Source organism: Acinonyx jubatus, chromosome B2 (genome assembly GCF_027475565.1).
Source record: "Acinonyx jubatus isolate Ajub_Pintada_27869175 chromosome B2, VMU_Ajub_asm_v1.0, whole genome shotgun sequence".
NCBI lineage: Eukaryota > Metazoa > Chordata > Mammalia > Carnivora > Felidae > Acinonyx > Acinonyx jubatus.
The window spans coordinates 82,620,986-82,647,585 of NC_069385.1; the positions used below are offsets into that span (position 1 = coordinate 82,620,986).

The window sequence follows — 26,600 nt, forward strand, 5'->3', positions numbered from 1 at the left end:
ATGACCGTCTCAATAGATATAAAAAAGCATTTGACAAAATTCAGTATCTGTTCATAATGAAGACTCTCAATAAAGTGGGTTTAGAGGGAACATACCTCAACATAATAAATGCCACATAGGACAAACGCACAGTGAGAAGCTGAAAGCTTTTTCTCAAGACAGGGATTTCCACTCTCACCACTTTTATTCAACATAGGACTGGAAGTCCCTAGCTACAGCAATCAGACAAGAAAAAAATTATAAGACAATCAAATTGGTAAGGTAGCAAAACTCACTATTTGCAGATAACATGGTATTACATATAGAAAACCCTAAAGACACCACCAAAAAACTATCTGAAGTAATAAATGAATTCTGTAAAGTTGCAGAATAAAAAATATATGGAAACGGGTTTTCTGTACACAAATAACCTAGCACAATTTTTTTAATCCCACTTATAACTGCATCAAAAAGAGTAATATTATCTACAAAAAATTTAGCTGACTATGTGAAAGACCTGTACTGTGAAAACTGTAAGACACTGATGAAAGAAACTGAAGATGACACAAATAAATGGAAAGGTATACCATGTCATGTATTGGAAAAATATTGTTAAAATGTCCATACTATCTAAAGCAATCCACAGATTCAATGCAACTCCCATCAAAACACCAATAATATTTTTCAGAGAAGTAGCTCAAATAATCCTAAAGTTTGTATGGAACCACAAACCCTGAATAGCCAAAGCAGTCTTCAGAAAGAAGAACAAAGTTGGAGGTATCACAATATCAGATTTCAAACTATCCTACAAAGTTACAGTAATTAAAATAGTAAAGAAATGGCACAAAACAGATGCATAAAGCAATGGAACAAGATAGAGAGCCCAGACATAAACCTACACTCAGGTGGTCAATTAATCTACAAAAAAGGAGGCAAGAATATGCAAGGGGGAAAACAGTCTCTTCAATAAATGGTGCTTGGAAAACTGGACAGTCACAGGCAAAAGAATGAAACTGAACCACTTTTCTTACACCCTACACACAAATAAACTCAAAATGGATTAAAGACCTAAATGTAAGACCTGAAACCATAAAACTCCTAAAATAAACATAGACAGTCAACTCCTGGACATCAGCCTTAGCAATATTTTTCTGTATCTGTCTCCTCAGGCAAGGGAAACAAAGGCAAAAATAAATAATTGGGACTATACAAGCTTTTGCACAGCAAAGGAAACCATCAATAAAACAAAAGGCAACCAAGTGAATGGGAGAAGAAATTTGCAAGTGTTATTATCTGATAAGGGATTAACATCCAAAATACATGAAGAACTTACACAACTCAACAACAAAAAGACAATCAGATTAAAAATGGGCAGAGGATCTGAATAAACATTTTTCCAAAGCCAGACACACGAGGAGATGAATCAACATTACTAATCATCAGGGAAATGCAAATCAAAACCACAATGAGATCACCTTACACCAGTCAGGATGGCTAAAATTAAAAAGACAAGAAGTAAGCATTGATGAGGATGTGGAGAAAAGGGAATCCTTGCTCCCTGTGAGTGGGAATGTAAATTGGTACAGCCACTATGGACAACAGTATAAGGGTTCCTCAAAAAACTAAGAAATAGAAATACCATAGGATCCAGTAATTTTGCTACTGGATACTCACCCAAAGAATTAAAAAAAAAAAAAAAACTAACTAAAAAACTAATTTGAAATGATTTATCCACCCCTATATTTATTACAACATCATTTGTAATAGCCACAAAATATAAGCAACTTAAGTGTCCACTGAGAGATGAAGGGATAAAGATGTGCCCCCCACACATACACACTGGAATATGACTCAGACATAAAAAAAAAAATGAAATTTTGCTTTTTGTGATAACATGGATGGACCTAGAGGGTACTGTACTAAGCAAAATAAGTCAAACAGAAAAACAAATACCTTTTTTTCCTAATGTTTATGTATTTAATTTTGAGAGAGACAGAGCACACAAGTGGGGAGGAGTAGAGAGTGAGAGGGAGACACAGAATCTGAAGCAGACTACAAGCTCTGAGCTGTCAGCACAAAGCATGACGCAGGGCTCAAACCCACAAACTGTGAGATCATGACATGAGCCGAAGATGAATGCTTAACTAACTGAGCCACCCAAGTGCCCCTAAAGACAAATACCTTTTAATTTCACTTATGTGTGGAATCTAACAAATCAAACTAACAAAAAGCAGAAAGTCCCATAAATACAGAGAACAAACTGATGGTTGCCAAGAGTGAGAAGTGGTAGGCAAAATGAGTAAAGAGGAGTAGGAGACACAGGCTTCCAGTTATGGAATCAATAAGTCACGGGGATAAAAGGCACACATAGGGAATAGTCAGTGGTATTGTAATTGTGTTGTATACATACAATCATGTGATAGATGGTAGCTACATTTGTGATCACAGTGTAATTTATAATCGTTGAATCACTATGCTGTATACCTGAAACATGCATTATTTCATGTCAACTATACATCAATAAAAAGTAATAATAATAAAAGAATAACCAGAACTTTAAGTTGTAGCCTATAATCATGTCCTGGTAGCTTTACTTTTCACTCCTCACCAGGATCTGCACACACTGTGGACCACTCTCATCAAGCGTACCAACATTCTCTTCAGTTTATTCTGTTTTTAAGACAGCAGAGGGACTTCCCACAACGAACCAATCAGTCAGTCAATCAACCTGTCTCTCTCTCTCATACACACTCTCACACACACACACACACACACACTTAAAGTTAGTGACTCTTCTTAGATTAGTAATAAGAAAAAAACAGAATTCAAACATTGGGTGCAACTGTTTAGATAAAGGAAACTAAACTAATATTCAGCCTAATGGTTTGTTATTCAAGAAATACAAAAGGATTTTCCTCACTATTTTTCAATGCAAATTTAATACTTTTCATTAAGGACATAATTAGAATTTTTAAGTGATTGAATGAACACCCAAAAAGAATAATTTATTACACTCTGACTTTATCAGCAAAGATTTAAGTATTCAAGACAATACATGTTTCTAAAACACAAGTTAATGAGTCTACAAACCAAAATTTTCTACCTTCATAATCCCAAATTTGTTAAATACTTCCATATTCCTATCTTCAATATCCTCTTTAAAAAAATTTTTTTTTGAGTTTATTTATTTATTTTGAGAAAGAAAGAACAAGCAGGGAATGGGCAGAGAGAGAAGGAGAGAGAGAGAATCTCAAGCAGGCTCTGGGCTGACAGGGGCTTGAACTCACAAACCATGAGGTCATGACCTGAGCTGAAGTCAAGAGTCTGACACTTAAGCGACTAAGCCACCCAGGCACCCCAATATCCTCTTTTTTTAAAAAGTGTATTTATTTTGAGAGAAAGAGAGAGCGTGTGCATATGCAGGTACACGAGTGGGGTAGGGGTAGAGAGGGAGAGAAAGAATCCCAAGCAGGCTCCACACTGCCAGCATAGAGCCTAACATGGGACTTGAACTCACAAACCATGAGGTCATGACCTGAGCCAAAATCGAGTCACTTAACCAACTGAGCCACCCAAGTGCCTCTAATATCCTCTTATCTTTGAATTTTTTTTAAATAAGGAGGTTACCTACACATATAAATCAATATTATGTAATATTTCTGAGTCTGAAATACGATATTGTCTTAAGAAGCCTACACAATTTGGACGCCTGATGGCTCAGTCAGTTATATGTTCGACTTTGGCTCAGGTCATGGTCTCACGGTCATGAGTTCAAGCCCCACATCAGGCTCTGTACTGACAGCTCAGAGCTTAGAGCTTGTTTCGGAATCTGTGTCTCCCTCTCTCTCTCTGCCCTCCTCCTGCTCATACTCTGTCCCTCTCTCAAAAATAAACAAACATTAAAAAAAAAAAAAAAGAAATCTATACAATTATTCTTGTTACTGTAATCACAGAGTTGCACTAAGTGAATTCTACCTTTCCAGCATTTGTACAGTTCAAACACTTTACTTTCCTGGACAAGAAAGCTGGAAATCTAAATAATAGCTGACTTCTCCGTGTGCCTCCCTTCCTCACATTCAAGGGAATTCTAACAGCTCTTAAATTCATTACTTCCTCTCCAACACCACTGCCAGTATATTTCAGATACTTAACTCTTGGCCTAAATTGATTTCCCTCACTCCAAATGAATCCTTCCTCATTACTGCCAAAGTGATCTTACAAAAAATATGACTACATTCTAATGTTTAATATCTTTCAATGATTCTAGTAGCTAAGGAAAAAATTCATAACCCTATCTCTTTGCAAGCAAAAGTTTGTGTTGATGTTCCAGTCTTCCAAGCAAACTGCTCCTCAAAGAGGTTCATTTCTCCAGGGTGTATGTCCTATCATGCTCTACCTATTACTGTTCTCTTCACAAGTAAAACCCTCCCCATTTAAGTAAATTCAAACCATTCTTTGCTAAGATGCTGCCTCTGCCCCACACTAAGCATAAATAAACAATCCTTGGAGCTTCCATAGCATTTAATCTGTATTTCTATTAGCACCTAATTGTATTTTACTGTTATTATTTGTACTGATCTGTTTCTTCCCATTATATTGTCAGCTTTGAAAGAGCAGAAAATAATGTTTTGGCCACATGTTTTCCTAGTGTCTAGAAACTGTACAAGCTAAGGGCTCAAAAGATGTTTAATGGATTAATGAATCACACAGCAGAAGTTAAAACCATATGACATACTTTAAAAAGATGAAATTACATGAGTGAAAGGAAGAAATGCTGTTACTACATCATCTTTGAAAATGTCTTAACTTTGTCACACAGAGATACTCATTGACTCGAAGATCTAGAAACATAAAGACTTGGCCTCTAGGCAAAGAGAGGAACTGAAAACTGCTCCTAACAACTAACACCAGAGGTTACAGAGAAGCTACTCCAGTCTAGAGCATCTGAGTTTTAGTCAGTATTCCTATAAAGATTAAATTGCTTTGTTAGACTCATTGTATACAAAAAGCAGTTTCTTTACAAGTGAAGAAAACAGAATGTTCACCTAAGACCAAATAGTAAGAACATCAAGATTAGAATATTTCTTATTGGATTCTCCAGCTCAACATCTTTTTAATATACCACACTATTTGCAGCTAAGCAGAAAGGTCAGAATATGGAAGCTATTACAAGTAAAAATGACTAGCTGGTTGAACATACAGAATACATTTTTAATCTAATTAAAAAAAAAACAAAAACAAGGTCCTCCATTAAAAAAAAAAAAATGTTCATGGTAGCTTTATTCATAGTAGTCATAAAGAGGAAACCACCCATAATCTACCATCAGGCAAATGGATAAACAAACTGGTACATCATACAATGGAATACTAAAAAGGAAAAAATACTAATGCATGTAGTAACATAGATCAATCTCAAAACAAATTATCTTGAACGAAAAAAGTCTTACATAAAAGAGTACATAATGTTTTATTCCACTAATGTGAAGTCCCAGAATAAGCAAAATTAATTTATGCAGGGAAAAATAAGAACAATGGTTACCTTTGAGGGGGCAGGAATGAGGACTGAGAAAAAATATGAGGAAATTTTGATGATACTATCTGTGCTGTCTTCCCAGGGGTTTGCGTTGGAAAAGTTTGTGTACTTATTAAAATTTATTCAATTGTACGCTTAAGATTTGTGCATTTCAATGTATGTAACTTTTTAATAAAAAGAGAACTATGAGCAAATATTGACCTCTAATGATAGAAATGCTGAAAGGTTTAGGAAGGAGTAAAGTGTACTGATTATCTACAATTTAACATGCATAAAAAAATGAATTCATGTACAAATGGATATAATAAAGCACCAGAGAAAAGTGTTAATTGTAGAAGCCATGTGGTAGAAATATGTGTATTCACCATAAAAGTCAACTGTTCCGTATGTTTGATAATTTTCATAATAGAAGCAGATATATGTCCCAAGAAGAGGGACAGAACATAAACAACTATTGTTACTCTGGTTATGTACTGGCTTTTTAAACTATTTTTACAGTCGTTCAAACTAGAAAAACAGTTGTCTTCTCTATCGTGTAGCTGCCACCATGACTGATTTTCAATATAAAATAAAATCAAGATTTATCTTTAATATTTTTTAAAAGTTTATTTCGAGAGAGAGAAAAAGTGAGGAGAGGCGCAGAGAGAGAAAGAGAATCTCAAGCAGGGATTCAACACGGGGCTGGAACCTACAAACTGTGAGATCCTGACCTGAGCCAAAATTAAGAGTTGGATGCTCAACCGACTGAGCCACCAATGCCAATTTCATAGTTTTGATAAATGTACTATTGTGACTGTAAGATGTTAACATTAGGGGAAGCTAGGTAAAGGATAAATGGATACTATGTACTATTTTTACAATTTTTCTGTAAGTCTAAAATTATTTCAAAATTAAAAAAAATTTTTAAGGATTATTTCTTATCCACAAAATGAATGTTATCAAACTTTAAAAATTATTTGCAACAAACCTGGGGCTGATTTGTATCTAAAACCATATGAATGGGCCAAATCACTTAACTTACCAAAATGCATTTGTGCAATGGGAATTATAACACCTATTGTGCAGTTTTCTGAGGATCAGAAATAACTTACTTTCTGATCCAGCAAGAAAACGGTAAAGCACAGTGGTTTCAAGCATGAGCTTTGGCATCATCTAGGCCTAGATTGCAATACCAGCTTTGTGTCCATGAGTAAATTATCTAATCCTTCTGTGCTTCAGTTTCCTCTGTATCCAATGTAGGTTAAGTTAAATTTAGCTTAAAGGATCTTGGATAAGGAGCTAGAACAAAAGTAAATAATGAATACAAAGCATTTAACTCAGCATCCAGTACTTAGTAAGAGTTCAATAAAGACTTAAGGTATAACAGAATAAATGTTGAAAAGGGTAGTCAATTATTACTAAACTTAATGAGCATAACTAGGTAGTGCCAAGTACAGTAATTCACGTTCATAATAACTACAAAGTTATTAATGAAGGATGAAGAGGGGTGCCTGGGTGGTTCAGTTGGTTGAGTGTCCAACTCTTGATTTCAGCCCAGACCATGATCTCATGGTTCATGGGGTTGAGTCCCGTGTTAGGTCTGCACTAACAGTATGGAGACTTCTTGGCATTCTTCCTCCTCCCTCTCTTTGCCCCTCTCTCTGCTCCTCCTCTGCTCATGTTTGCACACATGCTCATGCTCTCTCTCTCTCCCTCAAAATAAATAAATAAACTTAAAAAACAAAAAGAGGATGAATAGGAGTTTGGGATATTCTCTTTATAAAATAGGGCCATGTTCAATAAACAAAAGATTTCCACTCAAGAGTAGAAAAGAATATAGATGCTTTAAAAAACAAACAGCTATCAGGAAAACCCAGTTGTTTAAATCAATTAGATTTTGGATAAGAACAAGCAGTGCTATGGTTTAAGCAAGTAAAGGACTGGGACAAACTCACAGATTAAGACTCAATATTCTAGGGGTGCCTGGGTGGCTCAGTCGGTTAAGAGTCTGACTTTGGCTCATGTAATGATCTCATGCTTAGTGAGATAAAACCCTGCATCGGGCTCTTTGCTGTCAGCATAGAGTCTGCTTCAAATCCTCTGTCCCCCTCTCTCTGCCCCTCCCTCCCTCCTTCCCTCTCTGTCGTTATCTCTCGCTCTCTCTCGCTCTCTCTCTCTCTCAAAAATAAACATTAAAAAATATATATGTTTTTAAAAAATCACTATTCTAGATAACGAAAATCAATTTGATGGTGAAACATTTTCTGTAAATGTTATTTGCCTTTATTTTTGCACTAATATTTGTATATTAATAGATTATGTCAATAAAAACAAAAATTTCTACCCACAACTTTTTTTCTCCACATCTATTATTAACATAATTGTATCAGGTATGGTCTCTTTAAAATTCAGTGGTTGCCTAGTATGTTCTAAATTTTAGGACCATAACCATTTAAAGCAAGAAAACTACATCATACAAGATTATAATATAGTTCACCCAAACATAATTTTGAAGCTATAATCCATCTACAGTTAATATGTGGATCCTGAATTTAGTGCAAATCCTAATTAAAAAAAAGATTTCAAACTGTAATCTCTTCAGTAGGTAACTATTCCCCGAAAATGTTAGGTCACAGGTAAGTAAAACTTCAAATCAGTTCAAAAAATGCTTTTCTATGTATTTCTGTTATACTTGGGAATATTCTAAAACCAGTGTCATATCTCTATTTCTACCTTTCTTTCATACAACTATTCAAAACCCTTCACAGGTGTTAATAAATAAAACTGTACACTTACCGACACCTTGAGGCCGACTCAACCTTACAGAATTATTTTCAAATTTTTGGACATGAGGTGGATATTCTTTCCTAAAAAAGGAAATTTACAAAGATTATTCTAACAGAAAAATATATTTTCAGAACAAAAAGGTGAGGAATCACTTACAATGTGTTTATTAAAAGTAACCCGCCCCCCCCAAAAAGGCAAACCACAGCTTCCTTGCCGTATAAAAAAATACTATAAAATAATAAAACTACATGATACAAATATGCTAAACCCTACTAAATTGTAAGATCTTTAAGAACAGTGACTACATTTTAGACTACATTTTAGATGGACTCTTAATCCATCAGACCCCACTGCAAACTTTCATACAAATATTTAATAAATGAATCCAAGTTATTATTGTTCTTTCAAAGTAGTCACCAAAGTTATATATTTATTCCCTCAATGTACAAAACTTTAGTTTTCTTTTGAAACTGCCATCACAATTTATAAAACACATTAAAAACAAGAGCATGTAATACTTCATTGTCACACATTTTTTGAATTAAAAAAATCCGCTATTTAATAATGTACAATTTGGGGCGCCTGGGTGGCTCAGTCGGTTAAGCAGCCGACTTCAGCTCAGGTCATGATGTCGCGGTCCGTGAGTTCGAGCCCCGCGTCGGGCTCTGTGCTGACAGCTCAGAGCCTGGAGCCTGTTTCGGATTCTGTGTCTCCCTCTCTCTGACCCTCCCCTGTTCATGCTCTGTCTCTCCCTGTCTCAAAAATAAATAAAACGTTAAAAAAATTTTTTTAAAAATGCCCAATTTGCCCAATTTTGCTGTAAATGTTTCTAAGTAATTAAAAGCAAATCAACAACTAGAGGAATAAATGATGATTAGGATATTGGTTTTGAGGACAATTTGAAAAATAGTACAAAAAATGTTATGTCCCAAACCAGCAATATGAAACAAGTATTTTATTCTTACACTATCTTATGGAGATATAATTATACTTGAAAAAATAGATCAAATTACACTGTCACTTTATATACAATCAATTTTCAGGATTTTGAACATAATCCTCAGAAAATAAAGATCCTAAAATACCACATAAATCCAAATACACACTAATTTGGGGGTAAAGCCAAAAACCTAAAGGTAGCTGTGGGATAAAAGCATTAAAGATTTACAAAAAGTGCAATAAGCCTGGGAACTACAATATCTACTTACTCACCCTAAATAAAAACTTCTAACATATTCCCATTTTACTTAACCAGGGAATTAAAAATAAAAGAGGCTATTCTATTATTTGTAAATTCATTCACACTGGTGATCAATACCTATCGGAGTAATATAATTAAGTAAATTAAAATTCTAAAGAAATTTTTCTAAAAGAATTTTATATTCTTATGTTATAAAAGTCAAAGGACCTAAATTAAAAAGAAGATAAGAAAATGACACAAGAAGAAAACAGTAAAGAGTAAGGATAGTAGTGTGTTTGTAATGTGAGTTAGCAGATAGTGAGCATCATGTGCCAGGTACTGTTCTAAGTGCTTTATATCTATCAAGTACTTGAATCTTCACAATTACCTTACGAAGTATATACTATTATTAGCACTTTATAGAGGAGATGGAGGCACAATAAAGTTAATTAACTTGCCTATATTCACATAACTATTGAATAGCAATGCCAGAATCTGAAATCTGGAAATTGCATCAATATTGATAAGTAATGGAATTTTCATTTTTGAGCTGCATTTTTGTACAACGGGGCAATGTCTACCCTGAGAAAATTTTAGATTTATGAGGACGTAAGTTGTGAAGATAAGAATTTGCCTTAGAGATAGTAGTAGTACTAGCACTATGAAGAAGATAGGTTTTTAGCTAATTTTATTAAACTTAAAACAAAACTCATGGTTTTATAGTTCATACACTTTCACACTAAAGGGAATATAATATAGTCTTATCTTTAAAGCAGATAATTCATTCTTTTAATCTTTAATTTTTATAATTATTTGCTTGGAAAAATAAAGATATCAACTTTAAAATGCAACAGAGGCAATGAATCTAAAGCAAAATACAATGATACTATTATGGTAAAATAGTGAATAACACAAATAGTATACATTCTTAAATACTAAGGATTATCAATACAGAAAATAATTATTTGACAGAGAATGGGCACAAAATCTGAAAATAGATATTTTAGATTTTGTTACTTTGAACCTGTTTGATGACTTATTCCGGGGTATGCTATAAACACAGGTTTACTCAGTAATAACTGACATAAATCATCTGAGACAACCAATCATACATGTGCAGGGGTTGGTGAAAATGCTGCACTGAAGGCACCATGTTTTTTGCAATCTGACACAGTGCACTGAACTATGCCTTGCTAATGAGGAACAAACACCACACAGAATACATCATATAATATCCATGACTTTATCATGTATTGTAATGTTAATAAACTAGTCTGTGTATTTACCAAAATTCCCAGATCTTAATAGCCATAATGTATTGAATATTTGCTCCATGTTTCCTTATATAAACAGGGGAAACTAATTTTTCTTTTAAATAGTGTATAAATAAATTTCAGAAATAAAAGCATACCGTAAAGTTTAATATAACAATACAATGATTTCAGGACAAAAGTAGCATTACTTTGACAAGAAAATCTTTAGAAACTTTCTAGCCATAAACTATCTTGTGTTCTTTAATTTTTAGTTTTTAAAAAATTGTTAGGTGATCAAAAACCAAATTTTATACTAATTTCTTGGTTTGAGGGTGCTATCGCTCTACAGATACTAACATTTCAAACTCCAAGCCAGTATGAAGCTCAAGTCTAGGATTTAATTTACCAGTGGATATTTCTTTCCCTCAAACCAAGCAGAAGCACAGAAGCTTCTTTGTCATCTGATATCTACAAGGTGGGAGGATTTTTTTGCTTGGGAGGGTTTCTGTTTGTATAGTTAAAAAAAAAAAAACAAACAACAACCCACCTCATGAACTCAACATTTTACAACCTGCAAAAACAACTGGAAAGCTTTTTTTCTTCTGTACAGAAATATTGAAATAACATCAAAATGCTTTGCTTTATTAGAGGTTAGATAGGCCTCAGCTCTGAAAGGTTTTTAAAATAAATTTAATTTTGGAATAATTTTAGATTTACATGAATTAAAGACAATTCAGAATTATATTCCTCACCCAGCTTCTCCTAAAGTTAACACCTTCAGCATCATCATACATACATCAAAAAAAGAAACCAACACTGGTACACTACTATAACTAAGTGCTAAATTTTACCTGAATTTCACCAGCTATTCCACAAATATCTTTTTGTTCCAGGATCCACCTCATTTAATTGTCATGTCTCTTTTAGGCTCCTCTGTTTCTCAGTCTTACATGATCTTTCATGACCGTGGCACTTTAGAACTGTCAAGGCCCCTCAACCTTGGTCACTCTGATGTTTTTCTAATGATTAGACCAACGTTATGAATTTAGGGGGAAGGTTACTGCAGAGCTGAAGTGCCCCTCTCATCACATCACATCAGGAAGTACATAATATCAATACGATTTATCACTGGTGATGTTAACCTTGATCATTTAGCTAAGGTAGTGGTTGCCAGATTTCTCCATTCTAGAGTTACTATTTTTCCCTTTCAACACTCTGTTTGGAAATAAACAAATCAGTCAGGCCAGCCCACAAAAGGGATGAGGGTAGATAAACCCCACTTCCTGAAGAGTGGAATATCTACGCAAATTATTTGGAATTCTATAGTAAACAACTGTCCATTTCCTTCAATTCATTTTAAATAGCTTGTAAAACCCCAAGATAATTTGAGTAAATAAATGATTCATTTATTCAACCAATTTTTATCAATAAGATATATGGGTATTTATTTTATACTTCAGATTATAATCCAATTGTTTTAGTTTTGGTCTTTGGGAGTGCTTTCAGTTGGCTCCTTTGTCCACTTGCTTGATGTGATGTCAGTTCTTTTTTTAAATTCTGATAAAATACATATAATGTAAAATTTACAGACATATAGAATGCTTCATAATCCACAGGTCATCTTTTTACAAAGGGCCTTGAAAATCTTCTCTTTAATGTTACAATTTTAGTATATGTGCTGTTGAAGCAAATACCCTTTTGTTTTTTGAGTACTTGCTTGGTTTTTAACAATACAGGACACTCCACACTCACTTTGTATTTTCCCTACCCCATCCCTAAAATCAGCCATTGCTCCATGTTCTTTTTCTTAGAGAGTGGTATTAGAAACCAGGATCTAGATGCTGAGTTTTTGTCTTGGTTTTTGCTTGGTTTTAATTATAGCTCATTTTATTAATCTTTTCATTGCTCTAACTGATCTATAAGATGTACATTTCTATGAAATAAATGTATTCATATTCAAGTGTTAAAATTCATTATTCCAAACTCATGTTAAACTCATAAATTGGTGTAATTTTCTGAGATATACTAAAAATCTCCCACAGCTATACACTAAGAACTTCTTGCATTTTAAATATTTAGGGACATTTTATATGTTAAGTTGTTATACTTTTATAGACTATGCATGCCTGTTACAAAACATGCTTTTTCCTTTTTCATACTTCTTCTAAAAAAAAAGTTTATTTTATTTATTTTGAGAGAGGGACGGAGAGGGAGAGAGAAAGAGAGAGAGAGAGAGAGCGAGCTATCTATCTAGTTTGGGGGGGGTGGGCACGGAAAGAGAGAATCCCAAGCAGGCTCTGCACTGTCAGTGTGGAGCCTGACACAGGGAATGAACTCACGAACTGTGAGATCATGACCTGAGCCAAGATCAAGAGTCAGACGTTTATCTGATTGAGTCACACAGGTGCCTTTCCTATTTAGTACTTCTAATTCCTAATTCCATCTTGTTATTAAAATTAACTCATGCTGTTTTCACCTTTTGTGATTCTAAATACCCTTTACCTTATAGATTGTTAGTTTATGTCTGATTCTTAGAAACGACATAGTATAACTGGGTTTAATCCAACCAATTTGTCTGCTATTAAATATATTCAACCTGATCACAATTACTGTAACAACTGACAGATTTCACGTTTTCCTTTCATCTTTATTACCTATCATTTTTTAATATTTGTATATATTTCAGTTTCCTCTTTTCCCCTATTTTTACTGGTTTGCATAATTACTATTCATTTGTTTTCCCTCCCTAATTAATTTAACAAATAGTTACCTTTCCTCTCTCAACCTTTATTCCAATTACATATTTCTGTTAACACGTTATCAAGATTCCAAACAGTTATTCAAGCAAGATGTTCTATTGCATCCCTAATGAGATGAGGTCTTTAAAATCCTGTTACTTCTACCCCTCCCAATTCTCCCAGAAAAAGGCCTTCAGATTCCTTTTATTTCTACTTTTCTACCTCCTCAACTCCCAACATTTTGCTGAGATAGTTTTGAATATGTAGTCATAGACTACATTGATTTTCCTTTGCAGCACATTGATATTTGGAAAGTAGAACATGCTTACTCTTAATTAAATTCCACTGAAGTTGTTTATTGTACCAAATTATAAATCATATACAAAAGATTGTTTTTTAAAAACTCTCAAAGATTGGGGCACCTGGGTGGCTCAGTCAGTTAAGCGTCCAACTCTCATTTTGGCTTAGGTCATGATCTTGTGCAGGTCATGAGAATGCATCCTGCATTGGGCTTGCATTTGGCAGCACAGGAATCTCCTTGGGATTCTCTCTCTCCGCCCCTCTGGTGCACGTGCATACATGCACACACTCTCTCTAAAAATAAATAAACATTAAAAAAAAAAAAACTCTCAAAGGGGTGCCTGGGTGGCTCAGTCAGTTACGCGTCTGACTCTTGATTTTGGCTCAGGTCATGATCTCAAGGTTCGTGAGTTCAAGCCCTGCATCAGGCTCCATGCTGACAGTGTGGAGCCTGCTTGGGATTCATTCTCTCTCCCGCTCTCTGTCGCTCTCGCTCCTGCTCTCAAAATAAATAAATAAATAAACAAACAAACAAACTTAAAAAAAAACTTTTCAGATCACCTTACAAAAGCCTTTTAAGACCTAGGTCCTAGCTGACCTTGCCAAACCCACATAACATTTTTCTCCTTTGCTCCCCAAACTCCAGCAATAGTGGTCATTCTTTCTTTTCCTTGAACACACCAAACTCATTCTTGTAAAACTATCTTAGCACCTTCTCTTCCCTATTTGGAAAAGCTATCTCTGTGATCATGGCATGCTGACTCTTCATTTAGTCTTTGCTTAAAATGTTAGCTTCCTAATAAAAAGTTTCTCTGAACATGCAATCTAAAGAAACCATATCGTCACTCTCTGTAACATCACTCAATTATACTCTTTACATAGAACTTATTATTTCATGTTTTACTTGTTCATTATTAGTCTTTGCCCATAAAATTTGTAAACCACAGGAATGCAGGGATCTTGTCCTTTTTGTTCATCACTATATCCTCATGGCTAGAACATAGCAAGCACTTGATAAATATTTGGAATGAATAAACGTGTATATCTAAAAGGCTGTATGCAGTCAGGAGTCCATTTATCAGGTTAAATAACTGTATAAAATAACTGTATAAAGAATGGTTGTGTTGGTAAAAACTGAGCCACTACTAGCCACCATGCAAAAATCCAAAATACTAATTTTTCACCCAAGGTGCAAATATCATAATTCAGGCATTTAAGGACACTTGCAGGGGCGCCTGGGTGACTCAGTCAGTTAAGCAACCAATTCTTGATTTCAGCTCAGGTCATGATCTCATGTCATGGTCATGGGATCAAGCCCTGCATGAGGCTCTGTGCTGAGCGTGGAGCCTGCTTGGGACTCTGACTCTCTCTAATAAACAAACAAACAAACAAACAAAAGACACTGCAAATTTGTTTATATTTATTGACTGGACATCTTGGTTGGAAACAATATACCCAGACTCTAGACTGTTTATTCTCCTTCTTCTTAGTCTTCTAGAGTTTCCATATTCAATCACTGTTTTCTTTTCAATACATTTTATGTGGAAAGACAAATCATTCTTCTCTTCCTCCATTTATTCTTTAAAAACAAAAAGTCTATTGCTGTTCTCAAATATTTACTCTCCTAAACGAACTTTAGCATTAACTGGTCAAATTTCTTAAAATGACAACAAAGTCACTGAGATTTTGTCTAAAATTGCATTTAAGGAGTAAACCAATAAAGAATGTAATAGAGGTCTCGAGTATATCTTTAGATACATTTATAAAGGCTTTATAACTATTAACTTTATTACTGGATATTTAATTGTTGCTGTAAATAAAATTTTGGTCTCTCCAATATATACTCCAATTGATCAGAGTTGAATGAAGGAAACTATTAATACTATTAGTCTTGTAGCCTACCATCTTGCTCAACTTTATTATTTCTAAAGTTTCAGATGACCCTTATAAGGAAGACAGTATCATCTAAATACAATTTTATTTTCAGATATCTTTAGACAGCAATTTATAATACTATAATAAATTGGTACCACCTCTCTCAACAATTTAATAGCACTTATCAAGAGCATTAAAAATATTTGTAACCTAGTCCAAAGAATCCTTTCACAGAGAATTTATCTTAAGAGAATCATTTAGAAATTTACACCCAAAGTTGTACTTGAATGTGTCATATATAAAAGTCATGAAGTAATGAGTAAATAAATTATGAATACCTGCAGGATAACCTATTATGCATTCATTAAAAATCATTTTTAAAAGTCAACTTAAGCGCCCCTGGGTGGCTCAGTCAGTTAAGTGTCTGACTTCAGCTCAGGTCATGATCTCACAGTTTGTGAGTTCAAGCCCCATTTTGGACTCTGTGCTGCAGCTCAAAGCCTGGATGAAGCCTGCTTTGGATTCTGTGTCTCCCCCTCTCTCTGCCCCTCCCCTGCTCGTGTTCTCTATCTCAAAAAATGAATAAACGTTAAAAAAAATTTTTTAATGAATTAATAAAAGCTTATGAATTAATAAATAAAAGTGAAAAATGTTACGATGCATTTAGGTGAAATGCATATATTAAAACGCACACAGAAAAAAAACATTGAAAAAGAAATGCATCAGGATCCTAATAATATAATTTTCTATTCTGAGAGCCTTCAGAAAATTATAAAATCTCTATAATACTTATCTTTCAAACATACTCTTTATGCAAACATTTCTAGTATTTTACCTATGTTCTTTCAATGTATTCTATTCATCTTTGTACTTTATTGATGCTTCAAAATTCTCTACAATATCCACATACTTTTTACACTAATAAATAATAAGTATTTTTAAAAATTTTAAATTGGAAAATCACTGCATGCTTCAGTTTCATAATGGGCCAACAGATTCTTTACCTAGGAAGGAAAAACCAGTTCTAATACCAGATTAAATATTCTAGGTTACTGGTGCTACCAAATATACTGTATTTAGAACCTATCTGTCCATGAGTCAGAAAGGAAGTCGAGTCATTCAAGTTGTCAAAGTCACCTACAACAACAACAACAACAACAACAAAATGGCAGCAATTTTTTGAAGTTTTTCAAGCTCTAGATATTAATACTGCTATTTATTATTTATTCCAGCTTAGTTTCAAACTCAAAGCACACCTCACTGTGCTCAGTACACAAATGAAAAAAAGCCTGGAAAAGACTTACTTTCCACAAGTATCTATTTTTTGTTTATTAAACCATTCTCTTATAAATAATTTAGTTCAAAAATTTATAGTCTCTCATGTGTTGAGGGATAAAGATAAAGGACCTTCTAGTACTCTTTAAAGATCAGAAAGAAGATGTAGCTTAGTGTTCACATGAAGGGAACAAAAAGGCTTATGTGAAAAGAATTCACAAAGTAAAATGTACTGTCGCAAAAGTTCTCAGCTAATCTCCAACAAAGATAAACACAAAATAATTTTAGATAAGGATCCAAAGATTAATGGGCTAAATTCAACCTAAAGATAACTATGCTGCTGAATAAAGCACTCAGGTATATCCATTACAAGTTTTTTATAAAGAGTAGCTGCTTCGTATCTAATCCCTGGCAGTAATTTTAGTACAAGAGACTGACAGAATGTCAAGATTACTTTTTTTTTCCATCATCTATTACTTAAAGAAATTTCAAATTTTACAGTTTAGTCAGTTTTAAATCATTATCTCACTTGTTCCTCACAAATCTCCTTAAAATCGGGCAAATATTATTATCCTCATTTTACAGTAAGTTATGTGCCTACTGATACTGCTGGTTACTTAATTCCACATTTTCTGACTCCCGTTCCAGTATTATTCCAAGAGGGTAGGGATTTCTGTCTGCCCCTAGAATAGTGCCTGGCACATAAAGTTATTGAAAATATTTGCTGAATGTATCAATGAATAAATTTCCACTACAGAAATATGCATAAGCCAAAACCGTACAAAAAATCAGCATAAGCCCTACAAAGTTATTGTGAAAAACAGAATAATTTAAGATCTTTATATTATTGTGAGAATATTAGAGTACTTACATTTTATCTACTATAGCATACAGGAAAGTATTTACATAAAATGAGTCTGTTTTGTTTATGACTGTATAAAGAGTTAATGTATATTCTTTAGCAATTATATTTTAAAAATCTTACTAATGGATTTCCAAAAAATATGTAGCACTTATGAGTTAAAAATTTTAAAGATATAATGACCATCTATATCTGACAGAAAATAATGCTTCAAAGAGAAAAATAAACATAATGAGAAAATAATTTTTCTTCCCCAGTAGATTAAAATATCTGCACAATCCATTCACCTAAAACATGTAAGAACTGTGAAGTATTTCAGAATTATAAAATATGACTAAATTTTTTGTTGACAGGATCATCTTTATAATTCAGAACTGTGGTGTTCAGTAAGGGGGAATATATGCATTTTATAAAATAATACAAGTTGTCCTCTTTACTTTCTATACACCTTTAAAGAAACTATAGAGTTAAAATTATGTAATTAAACAACTGTGCATTCTTAAAAAATTATTTTGAAGTTATTTACATCATTCAACACTTCTGCTAAAGGACATGTGCCTGCCAATGTTATTACAAGGTGAACAATCAGCAATCATAAAATTGTTTTGGGTCAAAATAGGCATACATTGATGTTTAGAGTTTTAATTCTACATTTAAGGCATTCTAATTCCACTTCCCCCTCAACTCTATCTAGTAAAGTATAAAAAAAAAGTATATCAGTAAAAGCAAAGTAGTCCTATCAATATATACATATAACCATATTGAGAATTATGGTGAAACACTAGCCACCAAAGTCAAATATCATGTTCTACCATCAATATTTCCTTTTATTAAAATAATAAATAAACTTCAATGATGAACTCAATGGATATTCTTCAAAGCATATAAATAATCTGGTATCTTACTGTTATATCCATGCTCTAATTTCATCAATATTAAGCTTACCTTTCCTTTTGGTCCAGACTGCTTAAAACATGAAAAAGAAAAAAAATGTAAGAGGCAAGACCTCATTTTTGATATATCATTGTAGTTTTAGTAACTGTGGTCAATAAGGCAAAACTCTGATGTGATTAATTTGTTTTAAACACATTATATATATACTATATACTAAGTTTTGAATCTTGTCAGATAAGTAAATTATTTTTAAGTTTTTGTTAATATAGAAAATTTATATCTAAACATATTTAAGAAAAAAGGATGTACAAAGATATGAAAGATTCTTGGGAGAGCTTTATTTAACCATCAACCAATTGATGATAGGTTATATTAGAGTAGTTATATTGTCTTCAAAGAACAATAAAATTTCCTGAAAGTTATAAATTTTTAGTGGTTCCAATTCTGTTATCAGGTGTGATAATTAGCTTCTGAATAAGAAAAAAATTTTTTTTAAGGTTGGAACTTTTGCATAAATGCCATAGATTAAATACAGCAGCATATGGTTTTAGACACAAGGAAAGGCCCTGGATTTAAAATCATGGCCTCCAATCAAAAATACAATTTATAACAGGTCCACCCTTCTCCACATTCAAGGAAAACCTAAAAAGCTATCAATATCAATTACTCAATAGTAAAATTACAAAAACCTTCAATTTAGAGTAAGATTCATAACCTAGAATTATTTATTATAAAATGAACAAAATATTCAAAACTGTAAGCAAAACATAGTTTACAAACTCCCTGAGTCCCCATATAAACTCTCACATTCCAATAATGTGGAACAAACAAGTAAAACATCAATCATAGTAAATTAAGGGGAAAAAATAGTAATGTGGGTTTATACAAACAACACTGAAAAGACCTATTTTTTTTTAATTTCAATAGTAAAGAATTATAAGCTTACATGAATACCATATTTGAAATTTTATCTCTACCATTAAAAAAAATAGGATGATCTCTATAAAATAAATTTATGTTAGAAAAATAACAAAAAACTGAGGGAATATTACTACACCCCTATTAAAGTAAATAAAATATAAACATGAAACTTTAAGTCCAGCTTATCTTATATATTTATTTCTTCTGGAGCTTCAGGAAAACTAAAATGAAAACTGAAAGTTAGGCATTAATACCTAATATAGCCATTTCTAGCTCTACATTGTTGTGCCCAAGAAGTGAGAAGAGTTTAGTACTCTATCGTTTTTGTTTTATAAACTCACCTGTATAGAGTAAAGGAAATAAGTAGAAGACAGAGTAGCAGTAGAAACAGGTTTGGTTCTTTCCAATAAACCAAGGGAGTTAGGAAGAAAACAAAAAACAAAACAAAAAAATATACATATGCCCATGCTCACTTCTCTTATCCTTGAAGAAAATGCATTTATTATGATAAGATATTTAATTTATCAGTCACTGTAGTTCTATAAAATTCCTCAATATGTGTTTATTATCAAGTCCTGCACTGGAGGAGCATATATATTAGAAAAAAAAAAGAAAAAAAAGTTTTTAAAAAATCGATAGGGAAGCCATTATTAGTAATGTAGGACTTTGTAAAAATGTCAACTTACATTCTTGTTGGACTATTTCATTCTTGAACTAGTGCTGTACTAGTGTTCTTAAAATTTTTTAAAAAGGAAGGAAAAAAGAGAGACTGATTCTGGTATCCATGACCTGATTTAAGACTTCAAAAATTCTTTCAAAGTGGTGCTTTTCATTAATAATTAAATCTTGCTTATTCCAGGAGCCCATTTTCCCATTTATGGATTATATATGCTTTTGTAGACATTCATTTTCCCCTATGGTCCTTACAAGTCTTTTCACCTATCCTTAATAAAAAACAAAAACAAAAACAAGTGAAAATGTAAATAAAACATAAACCAGTAAATGTTTTCTTTTAGCAAGTCTCACTGAAGTTAGGGGTGGAGATGGTATAGAGTTATATAGACCTTTTAATTTCTGCATTTCATTTTTCCATACTAAGACTACCCTCCTTCATCACTATTAGTATACAAACAACCTCTTTTAAATATGACTTATATTAACATTTGTAGTAGCAGTAAGAAAATAGATTAAAATCCTAATGTTCGCCCAAAGAGTAGTTCTAATAGTAGTAATCTGATCAGATATTTTAACAATCTTCATTTATTCCCTTTGGATTAAAAAGGTGTGATGTACTTGTTCCCACATCTTACTAAACAACTGCAAATTATTCAAAATGCAGGTATGATTTACTTTTAAAAGACAAATTATACCACTCTCCCCAAGAAGACTGTGTGTATGAATTACCAGCTTATGGCATTTCCTTTAATTTCAAATTAAGAGTTGAGAAAATAGGAAAAATTAGGAGAAACTGTAAAAGCCAGTAAAAACCAGGATGCTCACCTCATCTGAAGCATGACAACTGTGCCAACACTATACCAGTTAAAACCAAAAGTTTCGTGGTAACCGTTTTGGTGAAAGCTTTCTTCATGCCTTTGGAGATGTGGTTCCTACTGCATAGAGTCTTTTCTAATGAGTACACTCAAAAGCTTCTTTGGGGGCACCTGGGGGGCTCAGTTGGTTGAGTGCCTGACTCTTGATTTTGGCTCAGGTCATGATCCCGGGGGTATGTGAGATTAAGCCCTGCATCCGCTGGCTCTGTGCTGACAGCACAAAGCCTGATTGGGATTCTCTCTCTCTGCCCCTCCTCCGCATGCTCTCTCTCTCTTTCAAAATAAATAAATAAACATTAAAAAAAAAAGCTTCTTTAATACTTCCTTTGTGAATTCTTCACTGCCTCCTTCTCTGTAAATAGCACTATGCAAACTGTGTCTACTACACTGCACTTACCATGTAATCATTTGTTTACTTGTCTTTCTGTCCTCTACCCTAATCAAACTTGAGTTGGAAGGCAGGGACTTTGTTATATTCACCTCTGACTATTCTGTACCTCATCTATGTCTAGTATGTAACATAAAATCACTCAATGATTTTGAAGGAAGAAAATTGGAAAAACTCCCAGTGACCTGTTTTTGAATGTCAAAATCTTTTTAACGACAATCACACTTTAGTAAGTATAAGAAATGTTTATTCTGTAAATAAGAGACAAACATAAATACAATCTGCCCTGCTGACATGACTTTTCAGTTTTCCTTACTGCCCCTAGTTGTAAGAACAAGTATTTTCATTCTGGATTGTTTCTCTAAATATAAACTAATTCAGGTTTGTTTGTTTTTAAAGAAACAATATTTTACTAGTAAATGCCATTTCCTATTAACAGAATCTAGCCTTTTATGCAGATGAACAATAATACATATGCAAGGTATAATAGGTGCCAAGACCTAGAATAAAACAAAACACAAACCAATTTCCAGACTGAAATCAGTTTTTTAACATTAACAATGATGAAAGGAGGTATGGAGAAACAAGGTCACACTGCAAATAACTCCAAACTAAAAAATAAGTTCAAAAGCAACAATAATTTTGGTTGCAGAATATTATCACTTAATTATAAATTATAGATGAGTATTTCAACATGGACCACATTTCAGAAAAAAGACAAATCTTTGTCGGCAATGGATTTTATCAGTGTGATCAGTGTGTGAAAATAGTGTGTCTCTCCTTTTTGCCTCTCTACTAATTACTCTCCTTTTATTATTTATTCTCATGTTTGTGCCACATGTTGGCTACAGAGCTTGATTTGTGTACTTTACAGTGAGATAAGACAAGTTTTTGGTATGTGCAGTAATTTCTTTTGGTCTTTTTAGTTGTATTTCTCAAATATGTGAAAACTATGATAAAACAATACATTTAAGCAAAAGATTTTATTATCTGAAAGTATGAGAAAGATTTAAGGTTTTTAGGCTGAAAATCTATTATGCTATAGCCAATCTATCTATGTACATAGCAAACATAGCAAGGGTTTCTAAGAGTCAGGACACATTTTATGAATAAGCAATAATCTCGACTGACATTTTTAAAAAATGAAGAACATATATACCAAATCTTCAAATTTTACTATTCATAAAAACATTTTACACAACTATTCATAAGGCAAAAATTTAGATTATTTATTTTATTGTTGAAGCCTAAGAATTTCTTAGTCAGTTGAAATGGACCCAGAACTGAAACTGAACTGAAATTTCATAACCATTCAAAAAATGGTTATGAAAAACCTCCAAAGCATTTAAAACACCAAGCTTTCCCCACTGTTACTTTCATTATTTCAAGGTTTAAGTATTACTTTCATGATCAATGAGAACATCCAAATCTACTAAAACTATTAAAACACAAAATTTTCCCAATTAAAGCTAATAATGTGATTTGTTTTGAAACTATGAAATCCAATAAATCTTAAAATGAGCTAATAACTAGTTTTACTTATCAGAGCAAACCTAACACCTGAAGATTTCTTGTCAAATGTTGTACAGTCAATGTTGTAAAATCAGATTAATTTAACTGGAATATAATGTAATAGAAAGGTTTTTATTTATGTCTCTATTCACAGAATGTGATTTGTTCAAAAGCAGATATAAAATAAAAATTCTTAGGACATGAATTATTTCAGAGACATGAATATCTTGTTACAGACAACAGAAACACAGTAAAATTCCCCAAAGTAAAAAAGTTGGTTAAAGGAAAAACAAAAAAAAACAGTGAAGAAGTATTAAAGAGGATGGTATGTATATACTAAACAAAGGCAATTAGAATCCTTACCTTTGGGCTGCTGTTTTTACTAGTGATGTCTGTACATTAGCATGTTGAAAACGTCTACCATGAACTACAGTTCCAGAACATATTGATGCATTTTGTACATTTTCACTGCAGATGCAAGAAACAAAGAATAATTTGAACAGAGGAAAAATTACATACACACATGCAAAATAAATCCTTTCAAATCTGAACACACATACACAAAAAGCTCCACACTAAAATATGTGTTTTTACAGATCAATCCAATGACCATGTTAAATTGTCCACCAGGAGTTTTCCACTTTCTGAATTTGTCTCTGAAATGTTTCTAATACAATTCATGAAAGAAGATAAAACAGTAGAAGAACACTAGAATAGAAATCAGGAATCCAAATGAATGTTCTGTACTGTAAGATATCCTATAAATTAACTCAGATATATTTTTTCTTATTCTGTTAGGAACTATACATAAAAAAAGCTTTTAAATTGTATTACAAAGATTTCTTATATGTCAAAATAAAAATCAAATGTACTAACTGTAAAAAAAAGAAAAAGAAAAAAAAAAAAGTCAGGAGTCCCAAATTCTACTTCTGATTCTGCCATTGACTTCAAAGTTACTTAGCCTTCATGTACCACAGTTTTCTATCTATAAGTTGACAAAACTGAAATTGAAACAGTGCTTTTCAATCTTATTTCTGGGAGGTGTAACAGCACAATCAATCATATCAGTAAAAGTGGTTCACTAGGACAACCCCTAAGGATTATAACTAGAAAAGGAAGAAGAAAAAGAAATCTTAAAAAAAAAAAAAAGGAAAAGAAAAAAAATCCCTTTTGAGATAATCCTGATTAAGTGTCCCCTAAAGGAGACATGACCCTTCTACCCTCCAGTGCCTTCTACTTCTAGTATTATGACCAAGATTTTACTAACTATATGAGAGGAAGCTCATCTAATGAAATCTCACTCTACTGGAAATTTTCTTGCAATATTTTTATTCAGAACCAAAAAAATCATTGCAGTCAACCATAATCCCAAATTCAAAGCAAAGAATTCACGCCCTGGTACAACTTTACCTCTTGGCACTGCTAAAAAGGTGAAAGTATAGGCTGGGTCAACTGGCCACAAAGGCAGCTAATTTTTGGTGTCAAACCCTTTATCTTTTCTGTAATGACTATACCTCAATTTTTTATTGTTGCTCAACATGTTAAGTCCAATTGGGTTGCCTTTCAAAGGTTTTAAACTGTCAGCCTTGTTTCGTCTCGCACATGTCTTCCAGGGATCACCAGAACTGGTAGAAACAATTTCAGATTGACGATTTAACTGTAAAAAGATCCATAAATGTTAAACAGTCAATAAACACAATATGGTTGTTTGAAAACTCACTTATTAAAAAAGCTGTAAAAATAGTACCAGCTGTTGGAGACGGGAGAGAAGGATGACAGTGTCATGAATTTAAGAATAATTCAACTGTAATACTTTTTTTTCCTAAAGAGAACACAAATATGTAGGACCAGGGGTGTTCATATTATTTTCTCTTCATTTAAGTGTCTCCAAAGGTCTTTAAGGTAATTAAAAGAGAAAAACAGAAGACATGAAGGGTAGACTATCTTCAAACAGAGCTTTACTGAGAGTAAAGAAAAATATTTCCCCTGCTACTGCTATTTGTAGGACAAGTACAGCCAAATGTGTTAATAAGTCATCATTTCAAGTTACACAAGGACTTTGGCCTTAGCATCAAAGTTTCTATACAAACACAGAAACTGAAATGTCTTGATACTTTCATTGTTGCCAGTGATAATATATAGCATATCAACAATCACTTTCGGGAGATTAGTGTGACAACAGGATGGCCCATTCCCTGGAAAATTCTTTTAAACAAAGAAACCTACTCTTACTACATTCATCACATCAGACATTTAAAAGCTACTTTCAGACTCACTAAGACAAAGGTCCACAGTTCTTAGTGATAATTTACCCAAAAACAACACTTTCAAAATCCTTCTTATTTATTTTTATTTTTTTTATTTTAATGTTTATTTTTGAGACACAGAGAGAGAGAGAGAGCACAAGTGGGAGAGGGGCAGAGAGAGAAGCAGACACTGAATCCGAAGCATGCTCCAGGCCCCGAACTGTCAGCAAAGAGCCCAACGCGCAGCTCGAACCCACAGACCATAATAAGATCATGACCTGAGCCAAAAGTCAGGACGCCCAACCACTGAGCCACCCAGGCACCCCTCTTATTTACTTTATTTTTGAATCAGTGGCCTAATATTTTATTTTCCACTCATATACAAGAAAATACAACTGTAAGAAGAGAGGAACTTGGCTTTTATTCCACAATTGATCTCCATAGAAACCTAACATTTCCCTAAAAAAATCTCTCTCACAAAAAAGTCCTCCTGAGTACAGAGTTCATTTTGCCAACACTATTCTTATTTTCAGGCAAATCTACATTACAAAATTCCAAAAAGATCTATTTTTGACACACTGCTTATCACTTTCTCCTCCTTGAGACATTTTGTTACTTCCTAATCTTTTACAGCCATGTGCTTCTTCCATTTCTGGCAATGGCACATTAAGTAATGCAGATCAATTTCCTTCCATTATCTGAAAACAACTAGAAAAAAACCTGGACAAAATGCAAACTAAAAAAATGTATGTTTGAGACAGCTGAGGACTCCGAAGGCAGTGAAGAATTAAGAACTAAGATCAGGAACAAGAAACACAAGAGACCTGAGCCCAGATTTGTATTTTCCCCTGATGCATCTATTGATTCCAGAAGATGCAACTGAGAGGCTAAGTCGGAACTTCCAACAGAGAGCTAGAGAAACAAAAAGCAGGGATGCACATCTACCATATGTGACTGGCCTCATAAACCTTCAAAATTTGGATCAGAATGATAGGCTATGAATAATAGCCTTCATAAACCTGAAATCCAGCTTCTAATCATCTCAACCTTCAGTTCAATTAAGGAAGTTCCAAATGTTTAATGTAAATCAGAATTACTTGCATAATTAATTACAGAATTAAATTGCTGTGTCCAACCTTTTACAGTTTATTCTTATTCATTAGGTCTAGGGTGGGCCTAGGAATCTGTATTTCTAGCAAGTCCCCAAGTGATGCTGATACCACATTTGGAGAATCACTGGATTAAGGTGATCTGAGACTGAGATTGCTAATGCTCCTAGTAACAAGCCAGAAGTAAATATATTTCTCTCCCAAAAAGATAATTTTCTA

At 33.3% G+C, this 26,600-nt stretch overlaps 1 protein-coding gene and 1 non-coding gene across 8 annotated transcripts in view; both read right to left on the bottom strand.

Annotated features, from left to right (window-relative positions):
• The window catches only part of SENP6 (SUMO specific peptidase 6), a 114,167-nt gene that overhangs the window by 56,559 nt on the left and 31,008 nt on the right, over nucleotides 1–26,600 (bottom strand). For 5 of the 7 annotated variants that reach the window (XM_053222563.1, XM_053222561.1, XM_027057389.2 and 2 more), the window contains 4 exons: nucleotides 24,541–24,683; nucleotides 23,390–23,494; nucleotides 18,707–18,727; nucleotides 8,288–8,358 (listed from right to left, as the gene is read on the bottom strand). In XM_053222563.1, the coding sequence (XP_053078538.1) occupies nucleotides 8,288–8,358; nucleotides 18,707–18,727; nucleotides 23,390–23,494; nucleotides 24,541–24,683 (340 nt within the window). The remainder of the gene's footprint in view (nucleotides 1–8,287; nucleotides 8,359–18,706; nucleotides 18,728–23,389; nucleotides 23,495–24,540; nucleotides 24,684–26,600) is intronic. The other 2 variants (XM_053222560.1, XM_027057390.2) reach the window with 2 other exon arrangements.
• Nucleotides 12,299–12,401, bottom strand: LOC113598974 (U6 spliceosomal RNA). The gene has a single exon (XR_003419729.1). It is a non-coding gene; the product is annotated as a U6 spliceosomal RNA (small nuclear RNA).